This window comes from Oncorhynchus masou, chromosome 31 (assembly GCF_036934945.1).
Source record: "Oncorhynchus masou masou isolate Uvic2021 chromosome 31, UVic_Omas_1.1, whole genome shotgun sequence".
Classification (NCBI taxonomy): domain Eukaryota; kingdom Metazoa; phylum Chordata; class Actinopteri; order Salmoniformes; family Salmonidae; genus Oncorhynchus; species Oncorhynchus masou.
Window position 1 is genome coordinate 69,794,861 of NC_088242.1, and position 18,307 is coordinate 69,813,167.

The 18,307-nt window shown below is 43.9% G+C and overlaps 1 protein-coding gene across 2 annotated transcripts in view; it reads left to right on the forward strand.

Annotated features, from left to right (window-relative positions):
* LOC135524348 (metabotropic glutamate receptor 3-like) overlaps positions 1-18,307 on the forward strand; it is a 54,615-nt gene that overhangs the window by 18,191 nt on the left and 18,117 nt on the right. The window contains exons 2-5 of one of the 2 annotated variants that reach the window (XM_064951803.1): positions 10,183-10,248; positions 14,839-15,463; positions 15,688-15,831; positions 16,846-17,115. In XM_064951803.1, the coding sequence (XP_064807875.1) occupies positions 15,143-15,463; positions 15,688-15,831; positions 16,846-17,115 (735 nt within the window). In that variant the 5' untranslated portion in view covers positions 10,183-10,248; positions 14,839-15,142. The remainder of the gene's footprint in view (positions 1-10,182; positions 10,249-14,838; positions 15,464-15,687; positions 15,832-16,845; positions 17,116-18,307) is intronic. The other variant, XM_064951804.1, reaches the window with a different exon arrangement.

Below are 18,307 nucleotides of genomic sequence, written 5' to 3' on the forward strand. Positions count from 1 at the left end.
ACACACACACACACACACACACACAGCAAATACAGGGACATTTATTTTCAGGAAACATTAGCTATGTCAACTTGAGTTTAGCTAAATGAGGTGGAGCTAACAAAACATTATAAAAACAAGTCTGTCAACAATGTATTACAGTAACTTGACTATCTGAGGTGGGAGCTAGCTACTGTAACTACCTAATAACAAAGGTACACAGAGAAAATATGTTGCAGTTTCAGTTGTTGCTTGCTAACGGTGTTACACAAAACACTTCAGACACAATTAGCTAGTTACCTTCAACTAGAGTTGCAACAAAGTTGTCCAGTGTCCAACGCTAGCCTATTCAACAAAAGTCATGACCGGTTAACGTTACCTCAGGCTCCATTGCACGGACTCGCGTTGCCTCCTCCGTTCAGTCGCTTTTGCTTGACTCCAAAGTCATCTATGTTGATGATGGTTGGTCAGTAACCCCTATACCAAAACCCTCGGAATCTCAAATGGAGGTGCAACCAGAGTGGTTCAACGTAGCTCGAGCTGGGCCATCCTTTCTCTTCAGGACATGGAGCCACTTCTTCACAAGTTGTGGGTCCTTGGGCAGCCGATGGTAGTTTACTGAGGGATTTGTTTTGAGCCAATTCATACATCCTGGTGCTATACATTTCATGTTTGAATTATTACTTGTTGCCATCTTCGTTGTCCGCACCTAACCTCACTCTCTTCGATTTACTCTCTGCGTGAAAACTCAATACCACAGACAATTTGCTGATTCCTGCCAGTGATGCACTGGCATCAGTCGTTACTATGGCAATTTAAATGGCACTGACCATAGCTCAAATAAAAATATAGAGATGTTTTTATGTTTAATGTATTAGTGGATTGAATACATCTCTTTGCCTAAATTTACTTCCCAAAGTGATTCCATTCCCATTTAAACAACACTCCAGAGTCTGCCAGACCCCCAGTGGAGTGATAAGTAACCCTTTCTTCTCACTGCTATATGCCAGGGAGATAGCCTCCACAATCCACAACTGTACATTTTCCTGTGACTTAATGGCAGTTGATCACCAGGAAGTTCATGTCAAAAACTGACTGTCACCTTGCTTGTTATTATGAAATTCACAGTAACTTGCTGTGGCTGATCTTTGTCATGCTCACCTGATGGTGTGGTAGGGAGGTTAGTTTGCTGCCAACCTAGAGGTTGATGACAAGTGAAGCTGGGTCCCAAGTGTAGTCACCACAAATAATGCATAATAGTTGTCACCTAATGTTATAAGCTTTATTTTAACCAGAAAAATTCATTGAAGACACTGAGCTACTGGCAGCGAGTTGCAAGTATGCTACTGTGCATTTTACAACAACTTACTAACAGTTAGGTTGCCAGTTATGCTGTTGGCAGTCAGTTGCCAGTGAGTTAGTAGCAGTTACTGGCTATTATGCTACTGTTAATTTTACAATAACATACGGACAACTGGTGGCCAATTCAGTAACACAGAATTCACAACTTCCAGGAAACTAACTTCCATTGAGTTACTTTGAAATGCACAGTAACATCTCAACAGTTCTGCTCATTAACGTCAAATTCACTTACGATTGTAAAACTTACCATATTAAAACAGTTGCTCAAACTTTGATAACATAACCATCAACCACTTAAACTGGTACAACACCTCCACTGATGCTTGGCACAAATACACATGTATTAGACCATGCCCCCAAATATGCTACTGAACCCTACCGGTACATTGCCCCCACCTACATGTCAAAGTGCAGTGATGATTGTACATTACATTCAAAATATTGGATAGAAAAATGTACCATTATAATAGTCTATCCGTACATGTACCCTGGAGGACCTGACCAGTACCATGTGACTTCCTACTGTATGTGTACCTCTGAAGATACATTGTGTTTATATGACCTTTTTTTTCTAAGGGAACAACATTGTACCCTAACCGTACCCTAATTTTGTGCGTGTGGATATATGTTCTTGGTAATAATGACGTACCTGATGGCACTGCGGGCACATTAATGCCCTTCTGCCGAAAAACGTATGAGTTCAAATCCCCAAAGCATTTTGCTCACTTTACATCAAGTGTCCCTGAGCACTGGATTTTTACGTTGGTGTTGTCTGGTAATCAGACAATTATTGACTTGATTTAGAAAAGTGCAGAACTGTATTCTTGCCATTAAATTGTGGCCAATCTCTGTCATGCCCTCAGACCTGGTAGTGTAGTAGGAAATGCAGGTCATTAGCAACCAAGCGGAGTTCAAATCAAAGTTAAGTCAAATTGATACAGTCTCCTGAGGGGGGAGACTGAAATGTGGGGGGAGACTGCCCTCTTCAAGACAGTCTTGGTGTGTTTGGACCATAATAGTTTGTTGGTGATGTGGATACCAAGGAACATGAAGCTCTCAACCTGCACCACTACAGCTCCATCGATGAGTATGGGGCTGTGCTCGGTCATTCTTTTCCTGTAGTCAACAATCAACTCCTTTGTCTTGATCACGTTGAGGGAGAGGTTTTTATCCTTGCACCACACTGCCAGGTCTCTGACCTCCTCCCTATAGGCTGGCTCCGCACCGAGACAGGATTGTGTCAAGGCACAGGTCTGAGGAAGCGTACCAAAACATTTCTGCAGCATTGAAGGTCCCCAAAAACAAAGTGGGCTCCATCATTCTTAAATGGAAAAAGTTTGGAGCCACCAATACTCATCCTAGAGCTGGCCGCCCAGCCAAACTGAGCAATCATGGGAGAAGGACCTTGGTCAGGGAGGTAACCAAGAACCTGATGGTTACTCTGACAGAGTTCCTCTGTGGAGATGGAAGAACCTTCCAGAAGGACAACCATCTCTGCAGCACTCCACCAATCAGGCCAATGTGGTAGAGTGTCCTGACAGAAGCCACTCCTCAGTAAAATACACATGACAGCCCACTTGGAGTTTGTTAAAAGGCACCTAAAGGACTCTCAGGCCATGAGAAAAAATATTCTCTGGTCTGATGAAACCAAGATTGAACACTTTGGCCTGAATGCCAAGCGTCACATCTGGAGGAAACCTGGCACCATCCCTACAGTGAAGCATGGTGGTGGCAGCATCATGCTTTGGGATGTTTATCAGCGGCAGGGACTGGGAGACTAGTCAGGATCGAGGGAAAGTTGAACGGAGCAAAGTACAGAGAGGTCCTTGATGAAAACCTGCTCCAGAGCGCTCAGGACTTCAGACTGGGGCAAAGGTTTATCTTCCGAGAGGACAACGACCCTAAGCACTCAGCCAAAACAGTGCAGGAGTGGCTTTGGGACAAGTCTCTGAATATCCTTGAGTGGCCCAGCCTGAGCCCGGACTTGAACCTGATCGAACATCTTTGGAGAGACCTGAAAAACAGCTGTGCAGTGTTTGAGAGGATCTTCAGAGAAGTATGGGAGAAACTCCCCAAATGCAGGTGTGCCGAGAGTGTAGTGTCATACCCAAGAAGATTTGAGGCTGTAAACGCTGCCAAAGGTGCTTCAACTAAGTACTGAGTAAAGGGTCTGAATACTTATGTAAATATAACGTAACAAAATGTGGAAAAAGTCAAGGGGTCTGAATACTTTCCGAAGGCACTGCATATTAAAAACTGCAAGCGTTTCTCTCCACCCTATGGCAAAATGTGTTGTAGAATTTTAGGAAATATACTGTAAAACAGCTAATTTTCCTCTCTGCCGACAGCAAAATGAGAAGAATGGCATGAAATGTATTATACAATTGATGAATCTTCTCTCCGCCCCATTTCAAAATGTACAGAATTGCAGTAAACTTGTTTTAAAATAGCAACATGTTCTCTACAACCCAAGGCAAAATGTGTAAAATTGCATAGAATTAAAAAAATTATAATAATAAATAAAATTATCTCCGCTGTCAAGAGGGGAGCCACTAAAATATTTTCCTCGCAATGTGTGTGTGTGTGTGGTGGGGGCGGGGGTATGGATGTGTATACGCAGACCCGCGAGCATCTGCGGACCCTCATAATGAGTTCCGATGTTTTGTGGCGCCCACCCCCATCAAAGTTGCCTGTACTGCACTAGAGGTTATATGTTATTAGATTAGTCTAATAAGGGTTAAGAGTTATAATGTGCATCATTCATCACCATTGATCCATCCTAATCAAGAATCAATCATGTGTTCTGTGGTCCTTAACGCCTTGCTGACCCCTACACAGAGCAGGGCTTGTTATAGTAAAGATCAGGCTGCACATTCAGCGCCCTGCGGGTCACAGGTCATAGCCAGAAAATTAGAACTAATTGAATGGAATCAGCTCTAACATCCATGTACCCAATATTGTGTTGTAATAAAGGCCTGCTTAGTGTTATGGTTGTTTCAAATTAATGTCTATTCTATGATGTAATTATACGCTTAGGGAACGTGGGTGCCAATGAGTACATTGTTTTTTCCAATACAAGTGCAAGACAAAGTAGGCCTACATAAATAATCAGTGGAATTCCCAGACTGTATATTTTAAGCTGGGGTGTCTATACACCACTATGACCCGTCAATGTAGGTGACTTTGCTTGATGCATAGTGAGGACACTGACTAGATGAAGGGAACCCTTCACAGGTCAGTGCCAGTACCTTATTCAATATGCAGGGGTACTGGAGTGGTAGTATATACAGGTCAGTGCCAGTACCTTATTCAATATGCAGGGGTACTGGAGTGGTAGTATATACAGGTCAGTGCCAGTACCTTATTCAATATACAGGGGTACTGGAGTGGTAGTATATACAGGTCAGTGCCAGTACCTTATTCAATATGCAGGGGTACTGGAGTGGTAGTATATACAGGTCAGTGCCAGTACCTTATTCAATATACAGGGGTACTGGAGTGGTAGTATATACAGGTCAGTGCCAGTACCTTATTCAATATACAGGGGTACTGGAGTGGTAGTATATAGTATATACAGGTCAGTGCCAGTACCTTATTCAATATGCAGGGGTACTGGAGTGGTAGTATATACAGGTCAGTGCCAGTACCTTATTCAATATACAGGGGTACTGGAGTGGTAGTATATACAGGTCAGTGCCAGTACCTTATTCAATATGCAGGGGTACTGGAGTGGTAGTATATACAGGTCAGTGCCAGTACCTTCTACGCGGAGTGCCTGGACACAGCCCTTAGCCGGGGTATATTTGCCATATACCCCAAACCCCTGAGATGCCTTATTGCTATTATAAAATATTTACCAACATAATTAGAACAGTAAAAATAAATGTTTTGTGATACCCTTGGTATACGATCTGATATACCACGGATGTCAGCCATCAACATTCAGGGCTCAAACCACCCAGGTTATAATAAATAGATACAGTAAATACTAAGGGTAATGTCAATGTGTGTGTGTGTGTGCGTGCGTGCGTCTGTGTGTGTGTGTGTGTTTGTGTGTTGTTATGTGGTGACCTACATGTAGCAGCAGTGGTTTGTAGTTACTCTGTTTCTTCGACAGAGTGGTGTGAATGTTACAGAGACACATTAAGCCTAGCAGAAATGCAGGACACACACACACAGTCAGCGGCACTAGCAGGCAACTCTTCTTGGAGTAATAGCCAACAATGATCACTCCAGCCGCCAGCACCCCTCCCTCTCACCCCAGGAGTGAACCCTTCACCTAGTCAGTGTCCTCACTATGCATCAAGCAAAGTGCTACTACAGAGACGGGTCATGGTCCGGGGCCGCAACGAGGATGCCCAGTCTGGGGGCGGCGGTGAGGTTCCCCACACCAGAGGCATCACCAAAGTGGGGTGAGCCAGAGGTGGAGCGGGGACTGGGCACCATTGTTACTGGGGACCCCGGGATGGACACGCTCGTCGCTGAGGGCCCCGGGATGGACACGCTCGTCGCTGGGGGCCCCGGGATGAGTACCCTCGTCGCTGCGGGCCCTAGGATGGAGGCCATCTCTGGAGGCTCCTGACTGGACAGCTGACCCTGATTGAGAACCATACCCGGCTAAAACATAGAAATACAAAATCATAGATAACAAATCATAGAATTTCCACCCCAAATCACACCCTGTGCAAACCAAATAGAGACATTAAAAGGCTCAGGTCAGGTCAGGGCGTGACAAATCCTTGTGACAAATCCTTGTAATTACGGTAAGATAATGTGAAATACAAACACCTCCCCTCAATTTCATTCATCCATTCATTCATTCTGATTATGGTAGCATTTACTTTTTTTACAGCATAATTCAGTTTTACGGTAATGTACTGTGTCATTACGCAGTACTTGTTTTGATACCGTATTTATATTACAGTAGGTGTACTGTAATATGAAATACAGAACTTTACTTGCCACTGAGCTGATTGTAAGCTACTGTCAAATTCACAGTAACCCCATTATGGTGCTAAACTATTATGGAGAAGAAAAAAATAACTATGTACACATTGGCATCCATTGTTACCCAACCATATAATTACTAATCATAGAACAGACATTCTCATTCAAAACAACCATAACATTAAACAGGCTTTCATTGGGCACATGAATGTTGGAGCTGATTCCATTCCATAAGTTCTAATTCTCTGGCTATGACCTGTGACCCGCAGGGCGCTGACTGTGAGGCCTGATCGTCACTCTAATTAGCCCTGCTCTGTGTAGGGGTCAGCAGGTCATGAAGGACCAGAGAACACATGATTGATTATTGACTAGGATGGATTAATGGTGATAAAATATGCACATTGTAGGTATTAACCCTTATTAGACTAATCTGATACCATACTACCTCTAGTGCATTGGTAGCAGCAGTATCTATCATCGAGTCACTAGCTCTGTCAGATCTCTCATTGTCTGAAGCAACAGCCAGCCTTGAGTTGAACAGATCTGCTGCAAAGAGAAGGGATCACTGCCGCTACCAAGCTTTCCAACCAAGGTGCATGAATTGAGAAGTAAACTGAAGGAGGAAATTGAGTAACACTTGGAAGACAATGGAATAAAAATGTAAAAAAGCTAATTTATTGCTAAAAGTAGAACCATTGCCTTCATCTTGTTGTTTATTAGATCTATTCAATAAATACTAGACCCTCACTTGGTTGTCCAAAGTCTAAACAGAACACATATTTTAACAGACACACCTGGACATGATCCGAAACAACACAATGATCTTTGCAGCAGAGGGAGCATCCCCCCCCCCCCTATCCACATCGACGGGATCGCACTGGAGAAGGAGGAAAGCCTTAAGTTCCTCGGTGTACACATCACTGACAAACTGAAATGGTCCACCCACACAGATAGTGTGTTGAAGATGGTGCAGCAGGGCCTCTTCAAACTTAGGAGGCTGAAGAAATTTTGTTTGGCACCTAAAATCCTCACAAACTTTTACAGATGCTCAATTGAGAGCATCCTGTCGAGCTGGTACGGCAATTGCACTGCCTGCAACCGCAGGGATCTCCAGAGGGTGGTGCGGTCTGCACAATTCATCACCAAATTACCTGCCCTACAGGACGCCTAGAGCACCCGATGTCACAGGAAGGTCAAACAGATCATCAAAGACAACAACCACCCGAGCCACTCTCTGTTCACCCCGCTATCATCCAGAAGGCGTGGTCAGTACTTGTGCATCAAAGCTGGGACAGAGAGACTGAAAATCAGGCCATCAGACTGTTAAATAGCCATCACTAGCACATTAGAGGCAGCTGCCTATATACATGGACTTGAAATCACTGGCCACTTTAATAAATGGAAGACTAGTAACTTTAACTCCATTCCGCTCTGACATTGCTTGTCCATATATTTATATCTGCTTAATTCCATTCCTTTACTTACATTTTTGTGTATTGGGTATGTGTTGTGAAATTGTTAGCTATTACTTGTTAGATAGTACTGCACTGTTGGAGCTAGAGACACAAGCATTTCGCTGCACCCGCAATAACATCTGCTAAACGCGTGTATGTGACCAATAACGTTTTATTTGATACACTAATGCATTTCTGGCAGATTTTTGCAATCACAACATGGTTAGGACGGTATTCTGACTTGTGATCCATGCACTTAACCCACATTTCCTCCCATTCCTCCTCCCAAGTCTCCCATTGACATCAATGAACAGGACAGAACAGGACAGGATGGTGTGGAATGTACAAAAGATTAGTAACACCTGCTTTTTCTATGAGCTAGACTAACCAGGTGAATCCAGGTGAAAGGTATGGTCACTTATTGATGTTACCTGTTAAATCCACTTCAATCATTGTAGTTTATGGGGAGGAGACAGGTTAAAGATGGATTTTTAAGCATTGAGACAATTGAGGCATGGATTGTGTACCTGTGCCATCAGAGAGTGAATGGGCAAGACAAAAGATGTAAGTGCCTTTGAACAGGGTATGGCAGTAGTTGCCAGGTGCGCCCATTTGAGTGTGTCAAGAACTGCAACGCTGTTGGTTGTTTTATGCTCAGCAGTTTCCTGTGTGTATCAAGAATGGTCCACCACCCAAAGAACATCCAGCCAACTTGACACAACCGTGGGAAGCATTGGAGTCAACATGGGCCCACATCTCTGTGGAACGCCTTTGACATCTTGTAGAGTCCATGCCCCGACAAATTGAAGCTGTTTTGAGTGCAAAGAGGGGGTGTAACTCAATAGTTTGGAGTCACTTAGAAATGTCCTTTTTGAAAGAAAAGCAGTTTGCACTGTTCTGTTAAGGGAGTAGTATACAGAGTTGTACCAGATCTTCAGTTTCTTGGCAATCATTTCTCAGAACAAGAATAGACTGATGAGTTTCAGAAGAAAATACTTTGTTTCTGGCCATTTTGAGCCTGTAATCAAACCTACAAATGCTGATTCTCCAGATACTCAACTAGTCTAAAGAATGCCAGTTGTATTGCTTCTTTAATTAGGACAACAGTTTTCAGCTGTGCTTTCATAATTGCAAAAGGGTTTTCTAATGATACATTAGCCTTTTAAAATTATAAACTTGGATTAGCTAACACAACTTGCTATTGGAACACAGGAGTGATGGTTGCTGATAATGGGCCTCTGTACATAATATTTTCCTAGTAATTTTTGTAGTGTTTAGACCAGTGTTTTGTTGAATCATCTGTGTGTATGGTGCTGGTGTGTGTTTAGTTGTACCTCTCTATTTATATGAAACAACAATTCTTCCTACCCTAAAACACACTCTGTAAATAACAAATGAACTGTCCATCTTACCCAACACATAGGTAGGAGTGCGAGGAGTGTTTCTGGAAAACCAAACTTACACACATGCTTACCCACGCACACATACACACGCGCACACAAGCAGGCATGGCATCTTAATGTTTTCTGTGGAAAATCCTGCATGGTGTGCACCGTTTATGTATATGCTTCATAGAGAGATGGAGTGAGAAAGAGAGAGAGAGACAGAGTCAAGTATAGAGAGATCCACACAGAAAGTAAGGGAAACAGAAAAGGGCTCTGCTCGTGTGTGACCCTGTAATGGGAGGTCTGTATCTCTCTCACACCAATGGTGGAGCTTTTGGACAGACAAGAGATACAGATAAACACACACACACAGTTTAGAGGGGTGATTACTGTGGTCCATCGACCCTGCATGTCCTCTCTCTGCAGGGTGTGTGTCATTATCAACAACCCTGCCTGTTGGAGAGGGATGGGAGAGAAAAACTGGTTCCACATTTTGTTCAGTTCTCTGCAAGTGCAGTGTGAAGCTGATTATAAACTAAATACATGTTTTAGTTGCGCTCGTGTCCCTTGGTGTCCCCTGCGCTGTGCTGGGCTTAAGAGTTTTACGCATTGCAAGTACTGTAGGTGTGAGCAGAGCACACATTTGACAAGAATGGAATATCTATTGTCCTGTGTGTGTAACATAGTCACAGCTTAAGGAGGAAAGGACAGAGGGGATAGATAGGAGAGAGGGGGTGAGCAGGAGGAGAAAGAAAGAGCGTAGAGATAGGGAAAGGGGAGGACAGTGAAAGATGATGTAGCAGGTGACCTTTGGGCTGTAAGTTCAGGTCATGATTGGTCACACGCTAACAGGCTACAACAGGGTAGAGATCTGCTACCCTCCGTCTTTACCGTTCATTCATTTTCCTTTTGTCTCTTCCCTCTTTTTCTCCTTGTCCAATTTGTGAACCATGTAACCAAGACTAACTGGACGGTGTGGGCGTGGGCATCGGCACGTGCGTGTCCCTAAACCTTGTTTGTTTGCTGACCCATTCTCTATCTCTACCTCTCTCTAGGTTTCTCTGGTGATGTAGCTATGCACCATGACCCAGAAGCTCTTTGTCTTGCCTGGTTCTTGTCAGGTAAGATACTGCACGATTTAGGGGGAATGTTATGGTGTGGTTTTCAAATCAAATCAAATCAAATTTATTTATATAGCCCTTCGTACATCAGCTGATATCTCAAAGTGCTGTACAGAAACCCAGCCTAAAACCCCAAACAGCAAGCAATGCAGGTGTAGAAGCACGGTGGCTAGGAAAAACTCCCTAGAAAAGCCAACCATAACCATTCAGACACCATAACCTACATTCTCAATGGAACATATTACAGCACAACATTATTTATCAGATACATGTCATCATAAGCCAACCAAGAGCTGGCTAGTGTAAGAATGTGGTGTGTGTGATGTGTGTATGTGCGTAATGTATGTATGCGTGTGATGTGTGTATTTTTGTATGTGCGTGTAGTATAGGAATGTTTTAAGATATTATTATTTGACTCATCCGTTGAACATGAATTTTATGAGCTGCCAATTAGATTACAGCATGGTGTTAAAGAAAGACCCTGGGTGAACGGCTGCTAGTCTCCAACGCTATCTGCACCGAAAACACATACGTACACGAAAAAGACCACAATGGGCTATATCTGTTCTCTATGTGGTCTTTCTCTCCAGAGACTGAGAGTCAAACCGGACAGCAGATGGAAAAGAAGAGATAGAAGAGAGAGTAGAAAGGAAAGAGGCAGCAGAGTAGGAAAGGAAAAAAAGAGGAGGTAGAAGAGGAGTGATAGAGGAGACAAAAGAAAACATGGTGCTCATCAAAACGCTGGTCAACCAAGTTGTGGTGCAGGGCTGTGACATAAAGAGAGAGATAGAGAGAGAGAGAGGGGGGGGAAGAGGGAGAGAGGGAGGGGGAAAGAGGGAGAGAGGGAGGGGGAAAGAGGGGAGAGAGAGAGAGAGAGAGAGAGAGAGAGAGAGAGAGAGAGAGAGAAAGAAAGAAGGGGTGGTGAGTTCTCTCTCAGGACAGTATTCTCTTCTGTAGAGTGGGAAGTTTATAGGAGTTAACAGTCTATAGGGGGGTTGGGTGGGAGACTGATCGTAAAGTTAACTCAGGGCATGTTTTCGCCCCTGCAAGAATAATCCTGTTAATTTTCACTGTTCTTGAATCACACACACGAACACACACACACTTTTCCTTGTTGCGTGATGTCATCTTGGAAGAGATCGCTTGAATCTTTCACAAGTACAGAACCTAGTGGGGGATAAACTCCTAATTAGCTGCAGAATAACCCCATTGATGAGACAACCTACAGTAATGAACCTACTGTTTGGGACTACCTACAGTATACTATAGTAGGAGTACATTGTGTTAAACATAGCAGAATTAGTAACAGACTAGAGTGTATACACAGCAACAGCCTATTGGAGTATCTGAGCTCAGAGCTGACTGCATCTCAGAGAATCTTTCATCCGCCTACATGCTGACACACATACATACTGTCGTGTCTTTGGCTATACCGGATTAAGTGATATGACATGCTATTCTATAAAATAATTTCTCTGTAATTAATACTACCTGATTAAGCTAATCAGGTAAATAATTAACTAGAAAGTCGGTCGCACCACAAAATAATGTTTATAGAGCTGTTATCTTCCGAATAACCTCTTAAAGACCTAGTAGTCTTTTACATCAATAGCATTCAATATTTAATCGTCACCTTGTTTAGTCTCATCTGAACGTTGTAAATTCTTGGTTATCTTCACAAACCCTGGCTAACAAGTTTAATCAGCAATACAACATTTGGTTTAATTATTTATTTACTAAATACCTAAATAATCACACAGAATTACCTCTACACAGAATTGATCATACATTGATTACAAATGATGTCATAAAGAAAACTTTAAAAAGGGGTTGGGTTTGAATGAAAGAGCGGGAAGACTGAGGAACAAAGGGAGAAACTATGTCTCTATCAGGCCGTAGGCAGCTATGCTATCGTAAATACAGTATCTTATGCATTCTAAATTACCACCCATTTGAAAAACGAGAATGCAAATACATATTTACTCTGAACTGCGCTTCGGTAGATTGTTCGTAGATGGGAGACCGGGTGGTCCAGCATGGATCTCTGGTCCTCTGAAGAATGTCTCTGGTGGTAAACTTTTAATTTTTTATTTTTTTATTTTACCTTTATTTTACTAGGCAAGTCAGTTAAGAAAAAAATCTTATTTTCAATGACGGCCTAGGAACAGTGGGTTAACTGCCTGTTCAGGGGCAGAACGACAGATTTGTACCTTGTCAGCTCGGGGATTCGAACTTGCAACCTTTCGGTTACTAGTCCAATGCTCTAACCACTAGGCAACCCTGCTGCCCCAACTTGATACATTGTAGTATTGTTGTGTGTGTCCATCCTTTCCTATCCCACGTTTGCAGTTGCTGCGCTAACACAACGGCGAGGAGGTATCACTTCGTTAGTGAATAAGAGTTCAAAGTTCATACCAACTTGCCATGCTTTAAGCTCATGCTATATTCTGGCTGGTAAAGTTGAAATTCATCCTTCTGGCGAGTAGGTCGTCACCTTCACATTGAAATTCAATGCTAATTTCATCAGGTTCTTGCTGAGGTTGGCTTAGTTCTGTAGGTCGTCTTTGTCCTTTCAATGTGGGGACTGCCAGTCCACTCGTCCTTGGAACAGGAAGTTACATTTTCATCAAGGGGCTTATATAGGATTGGGAGAGAGGGCCGTGTTTCATAGTTTACAACCACTGTCTGTTCACATGGGCGGGGCCACTGATTTGGCAGAGTTTACAACCACTGTCTGTTCACATGGGCGGGGCCACTGAGTTGGCAGAGTTTACAACCACTGTCTGTTCACATGGGCGGGGCCACTGAGTTGGCAGAGTTTACAACCACTGTCTGTTCACATGGGCGGGGCCACTGAGTTGGCAGAGTTTACAACCACTGTCTGTTCACATGGGCGGGGCCACTGAGTTGGCAGAGTTGACTCTATGACAAACTGTTCTCTCATTAAGAATCTAAATTACATTTAATATTTCACAAATAGTTTCATATTTAAACATTTAAATTGCACAACAATTCCATGTGAATCTGATAACTATAACGTGTAGACCTTTCAAGATACAGTTTATGTCGTCCTATCATCAGTAATCATGTCTCAGACGTCAACTGAACTGAACTGATTAAGTCCCAAAGCTTATTTTCAACTGGTTGGATTACCGACATATGGTTCCGTTTCCCATCATTTGATGTCACCAGACTCTCTCTCAATGTTAACAAAGTGATTTTCAATAGTCACATCGGTAGAGTAGAGAGAGGAAAAAGGGGAAAGGTATTTATGGGGGTCATAAACCTCCCCCAGGCCAACGTCATGACAATACACACACACACACACACACACACACACACACACACACACACACACACACACACACACACACACACACACACACACACACACACACACACACACTGATAGGACAGAAGACAGCACTCAGATCATACATAGTGAACCTCTCTCCCTATCTCTATCCCTCTCTCTCTCTCTCTCTGTTGTGTTGTTGGAACATATGTGTTGTAAGGCATTATTTCAGGGGGTTCAGTGGAATAGAATTAGATTGTTGGTTGTGAAGAGGCACTGGTATTAGTTCTGCTGGGTAGATAGGCATGTTCTGGGCTTAGGGAAACAGAAAGGGAGCTTTAGTTGAGGACTTAGCATCAGTTGGGGTACTCACACTCACACAGACACACACACACTCACAGTCTCACGAAAAAATGTGCTGTGTCTGCGTCAGTGGAGGCAGGTATGTGGGAGCACACACAAACAGTCAGAGTGTAAGGCATGGGCGAGTGAGGAACATTGAAGAGATTCAGGAAGAGTTCCAGAGCAGTGGCATCAGAACCCTGGTCTTCTATATCAGCTATCTGAACAGACTTATCCTAAAACAGCCACAGGCACATACACCTACGCATATACACATACACCTGAACACATGCACCTATACATACACACATACACCTGAACACATACACCTGAACACATACAGCTGAACACATGCAACTATACATACACACATACACCTGAACACATACACCTGAACACATACACCTGAACACATGCACCTATACACATACACCTACACACATACACAAACACCTACACACATACACATACACCTAAACACATACACCTACACACATACACCTACACACATGCACGCACACGCAGGCACACACAGCATTGCGCAGGGAGAAGAGTAATAGAGTTTGCTGCAGTAGAGAGAGATTTGGGAAAGAAGCTGAGAGAGGGGGGAGATAGAAAGAGGATGAGAGAGAGAGGGAGAGAGGGAGAGCGAGAGAGAGAGCGAGAGAGGCATTCTCCAAACCGTCTCCTATCCTTTTAGTCATGGTCTGACTGGCTGTGAAGTAGACATTACTGTCAGCTCTTGTTAACAATACCCCAAAAGTCTCCCATAACTCTCAGAAAACTCGAACATAACTCTAACATATTTGAGGTCAGCACAATACATGGAGTTTGTCACTTGTACAGTAGATACATAGAGCTGCTTTGAGATGAGTTGTTTAGCCTTATCTCTTGTTGTTCTGCACCCCCCCCTCCTCTTTCTCTCTCCTCTCCTCTCCTCTCCTCTCCTCTAGAAGGTCTGATGTCTAGACCGTGTGCTCCTTCATGTGTGGTCCAGTTGAACTCTCCTTGACCATTCGATGGACCACAAACAGACCAGCAGCTACTGTGACCGCACTTCACAACTACTTCACCTTGACTCTTCACCCCTTTACCTTTGAACCCTCACCCCTGACCCATACTCTTGACCTCTAACCCCTCACTCCAAACCCTTAACCTTACTCATCACCTCTCCTCTCCTCTCCTCTCCTCTCCTCTCCTCTCCTCTCCTCTCCTCTCCTCTCCTCTCCTCTCCTCTCCTCTCCTCTCCTCTCCACTATGTTATCCCGCATCTCTACAGTCCTCATAGCTGTGTTGTGTCGGTGTGTGCTAGTGTCTCTGGGGGTGGACCCCCCTCACCCCCGTCGAGAGATCCGGATCGAGGGAGACCTGGTCTTGGGGGGGCTGTTCCCAGTCCATGAGAAGGGGGGAGGGATAGAGGAGTGCGGGAGGGTGAACGAGGACAGAGGGATCCAGAGGTTGGAGGCCATGCTGTTTGCTATAGACAGGATCAACTCTGATCCTACTCTACTGCCTGGAGTCAGTCTGGGAGTTCACATACTGGACACCTGTTCTAGAGATACATACGCACTGGAACAGGTTGGTGAGCACTCACACACATACACACATAAGCACACACACATTTGATTTCTTCCTGCTTTTTAAGCTTTTGCTGTAGAAAAATTATACAAATGGCATAATAAGCTTGCCCTTTAAATAAATATCAAGGTAAGCCTAATTGTATCTCATAGAAAACACTGGCAATATTACATTTACAGTCTTCAAATAAGTGTTTATTGAGTATGTGTGTGTGTGCTTCCCAGGCGCTGGAGTTTGTGCGTGCATCTCTGACCAAGGTGGACGATACAGAGTTTATCTGTCCTGATGGATCCTACGCTCTACAGGAAGACATTCCCCTGGCCATTGCTGGAGTTATAGGAGGATCCTATAGCAGTGTGTCTATACAGGTAACACACACACAGAAACACACCCACACACACACACACACACACAAACACACACACACACACGCACAAATACATTCACACAGCTCCAGTGGTATGGTATTGTGACAGAGTAAGGTGATTTGCATAATTTAGCATAACATCTCCTCCTCTTCTTCTGTGACTGCACAAAGCATCCTCTCCTCTCCCCCTCTCCTCCCCTCCCCCCACTCTCCTCTCCTCTCCTCTACCCCCCCTCTCCTCCCCCCTCCTCTTCTCCCCTCACCCCACTCTCCTCCCTTCCCCCACTCTCCTCTCCTCTACTCCCTCTCCTCTCCCCCTCTCCTCCCCTGCCCTCTCCTCTCCACAGTGCTCCTCTACTCTATCAGACCCAAATCCCTCATCTCTACAACTCTGTCTCTGTTTTTCTGTCTCTCTTTTTTTAGTCAATCTCTCTCTCTTTCTCTTCCTCTCCACCTCTCTCTTTGTATTAAAAGCTGTCACTCCCTCACTCTGAGGGGAGAGATCAGTGTATTCTGACCTCAGTCCACTCTCCTCCTCTCTCTGATAGGCATTGTTATCCCTCATCACTTGTTTTTCACCACAAACAATTACACTTTGTTTTCTCCGGGTTGACAGTCTTTGTTTTTGTTTGGCCTGTCAGTGTGTCACAGTGTGTGTGTGTGTGTGTGTGTGTGTGTGTGTGTGTGTGTGTGTGTGTGTGTGTGTGTGTGTGTGTGTGTGTGTGTGTGTGTGTGTGTGTGTGTGTGTGTGTGTGTGTGTGTGTGTGTGTGTGTGTGTGTGTGTGTGTGTGTGTGTGTGTGTGTGTGTGTGTGTGTGTGTGTGTGTGTGTGTGTGTGTGTAAAATCCTAATCAGGAGAACGTGACCAGAAAAAAAGTGAACATCATATAGAACCTAGACCCCTTATGTCCATCACTAATGGATGAGTCCGCAGTTTATTGACTGTGTATAAACTTGCACAACTGTGTGTGTGGATTTGCATCTGTGTCTCATGTCTGTTTGCCTCTCTCTCCCAGGTGGCCAACCTGCTGCGCCTCTTCCAGATCCCTCAGATCAGCTATGCCTCCACTAGCGCCAAGCTCAGCGACAAGACGCGCTATGACTACTTTGCTCGCACGGTGCCCCCTGACTTCTACCAGGCCAAGGCCATGGCAGAGATCCTACGGCTGTTCAACTGGACCTACGTGTCCACAGTGGCATCAGAGGGAGACTATGGAGAGACGGGCATTGAGGCCTTTGAACAGGAAGCCCGTATGAGGAACATCTGCATTGCTACCTCTGAGAAGGTAGGGAGAGATAGAAGTGGAAATAAGGTTATCAGGAGATTATATAGGGAGATTGACAGTGAAGGAGATAAGGTTATCAGGAGATTATATAGGGAGATTGACAGTGAAGGAGATAGGCGCAGACCTATGTTAGAATATAGAAGAGCAAGCATAGAAGAGATGAGAGGTTGATCAGACAGAAACAACAGGAGAAGGAGATGGGTTTAGGATTAAACCTACAGTGTGCTACTATGTATTTTAGCCTGCTATTCTATGTACAGATGCAGGTCTTATTTTGAGCCAGTTTGCTACAGCAGGAAATTAATCCTGTAGCAACAGGAAATGTAAATTATTATAATTAATGGACAATTTTGTAGGGGTTGATACATTTTTCGTAAGGGAAAATCAAGTCTTAAAACCTCTTGGAACTCCCCATCCCGGATCCGGGATCGTGACTAAAGCCTCAGGCTCATTAGCATAACGCAACGTTAACGATTTCTGAAAATCGCAAATAAAATTAAAATAATGCGTTTGCTCTCAAGCTTAGCCTTTTCTTAACAACACTGTCATCTCAGATTTTCAAAATATGCTTTTGAACCATAGAAATTGACTAATTTGTGTAAGAGTATGCAAAGCTAGCATAGCATTTTGTGTAGCATGTAGCACGCAACATTTTCACAAAAGCCAGATAACCAAATAAATAAAATCATTTACCTTTGAAGAGCTTCTGATGTTTTCAATGAGGAGACTCCCAGCCACATACCAAATGCGCAGTGTTTCCTGAAAGCGTCTGTGTGTAGGAGAAATCGTTCCGTTTTCTACATTGCGCCTGGCTACCGAAACGAACCGAAAATGCAGTCACCTACAACTTGAAACTTTTTCCGGATTAACTCCATAATATCGACCGAAACATGGCAAACGTTGTTTGGAATCAATCCTCAAGGTGTTTTTTCACATATCTCTTCATTGACATGCAGTTCATGGAAGCTTGCTTCTCTCTCTGTGCCCCATGGAAAAATACTGGCAGGTGACTTTTGCGCACCAATTTCGGCGCAGGACACCGGGCGGACACGTGGTAAATGTGGTCTCTTATGGTCAATCTTCCAACGATCTGCCTACAAATACGTCACAATGCTGCAGACACCTTGGGGAAACGACAGAAAGGGCAGACTCATTCCTCTTGCGTTCACAGCCATATAAGGAGATCATGAAA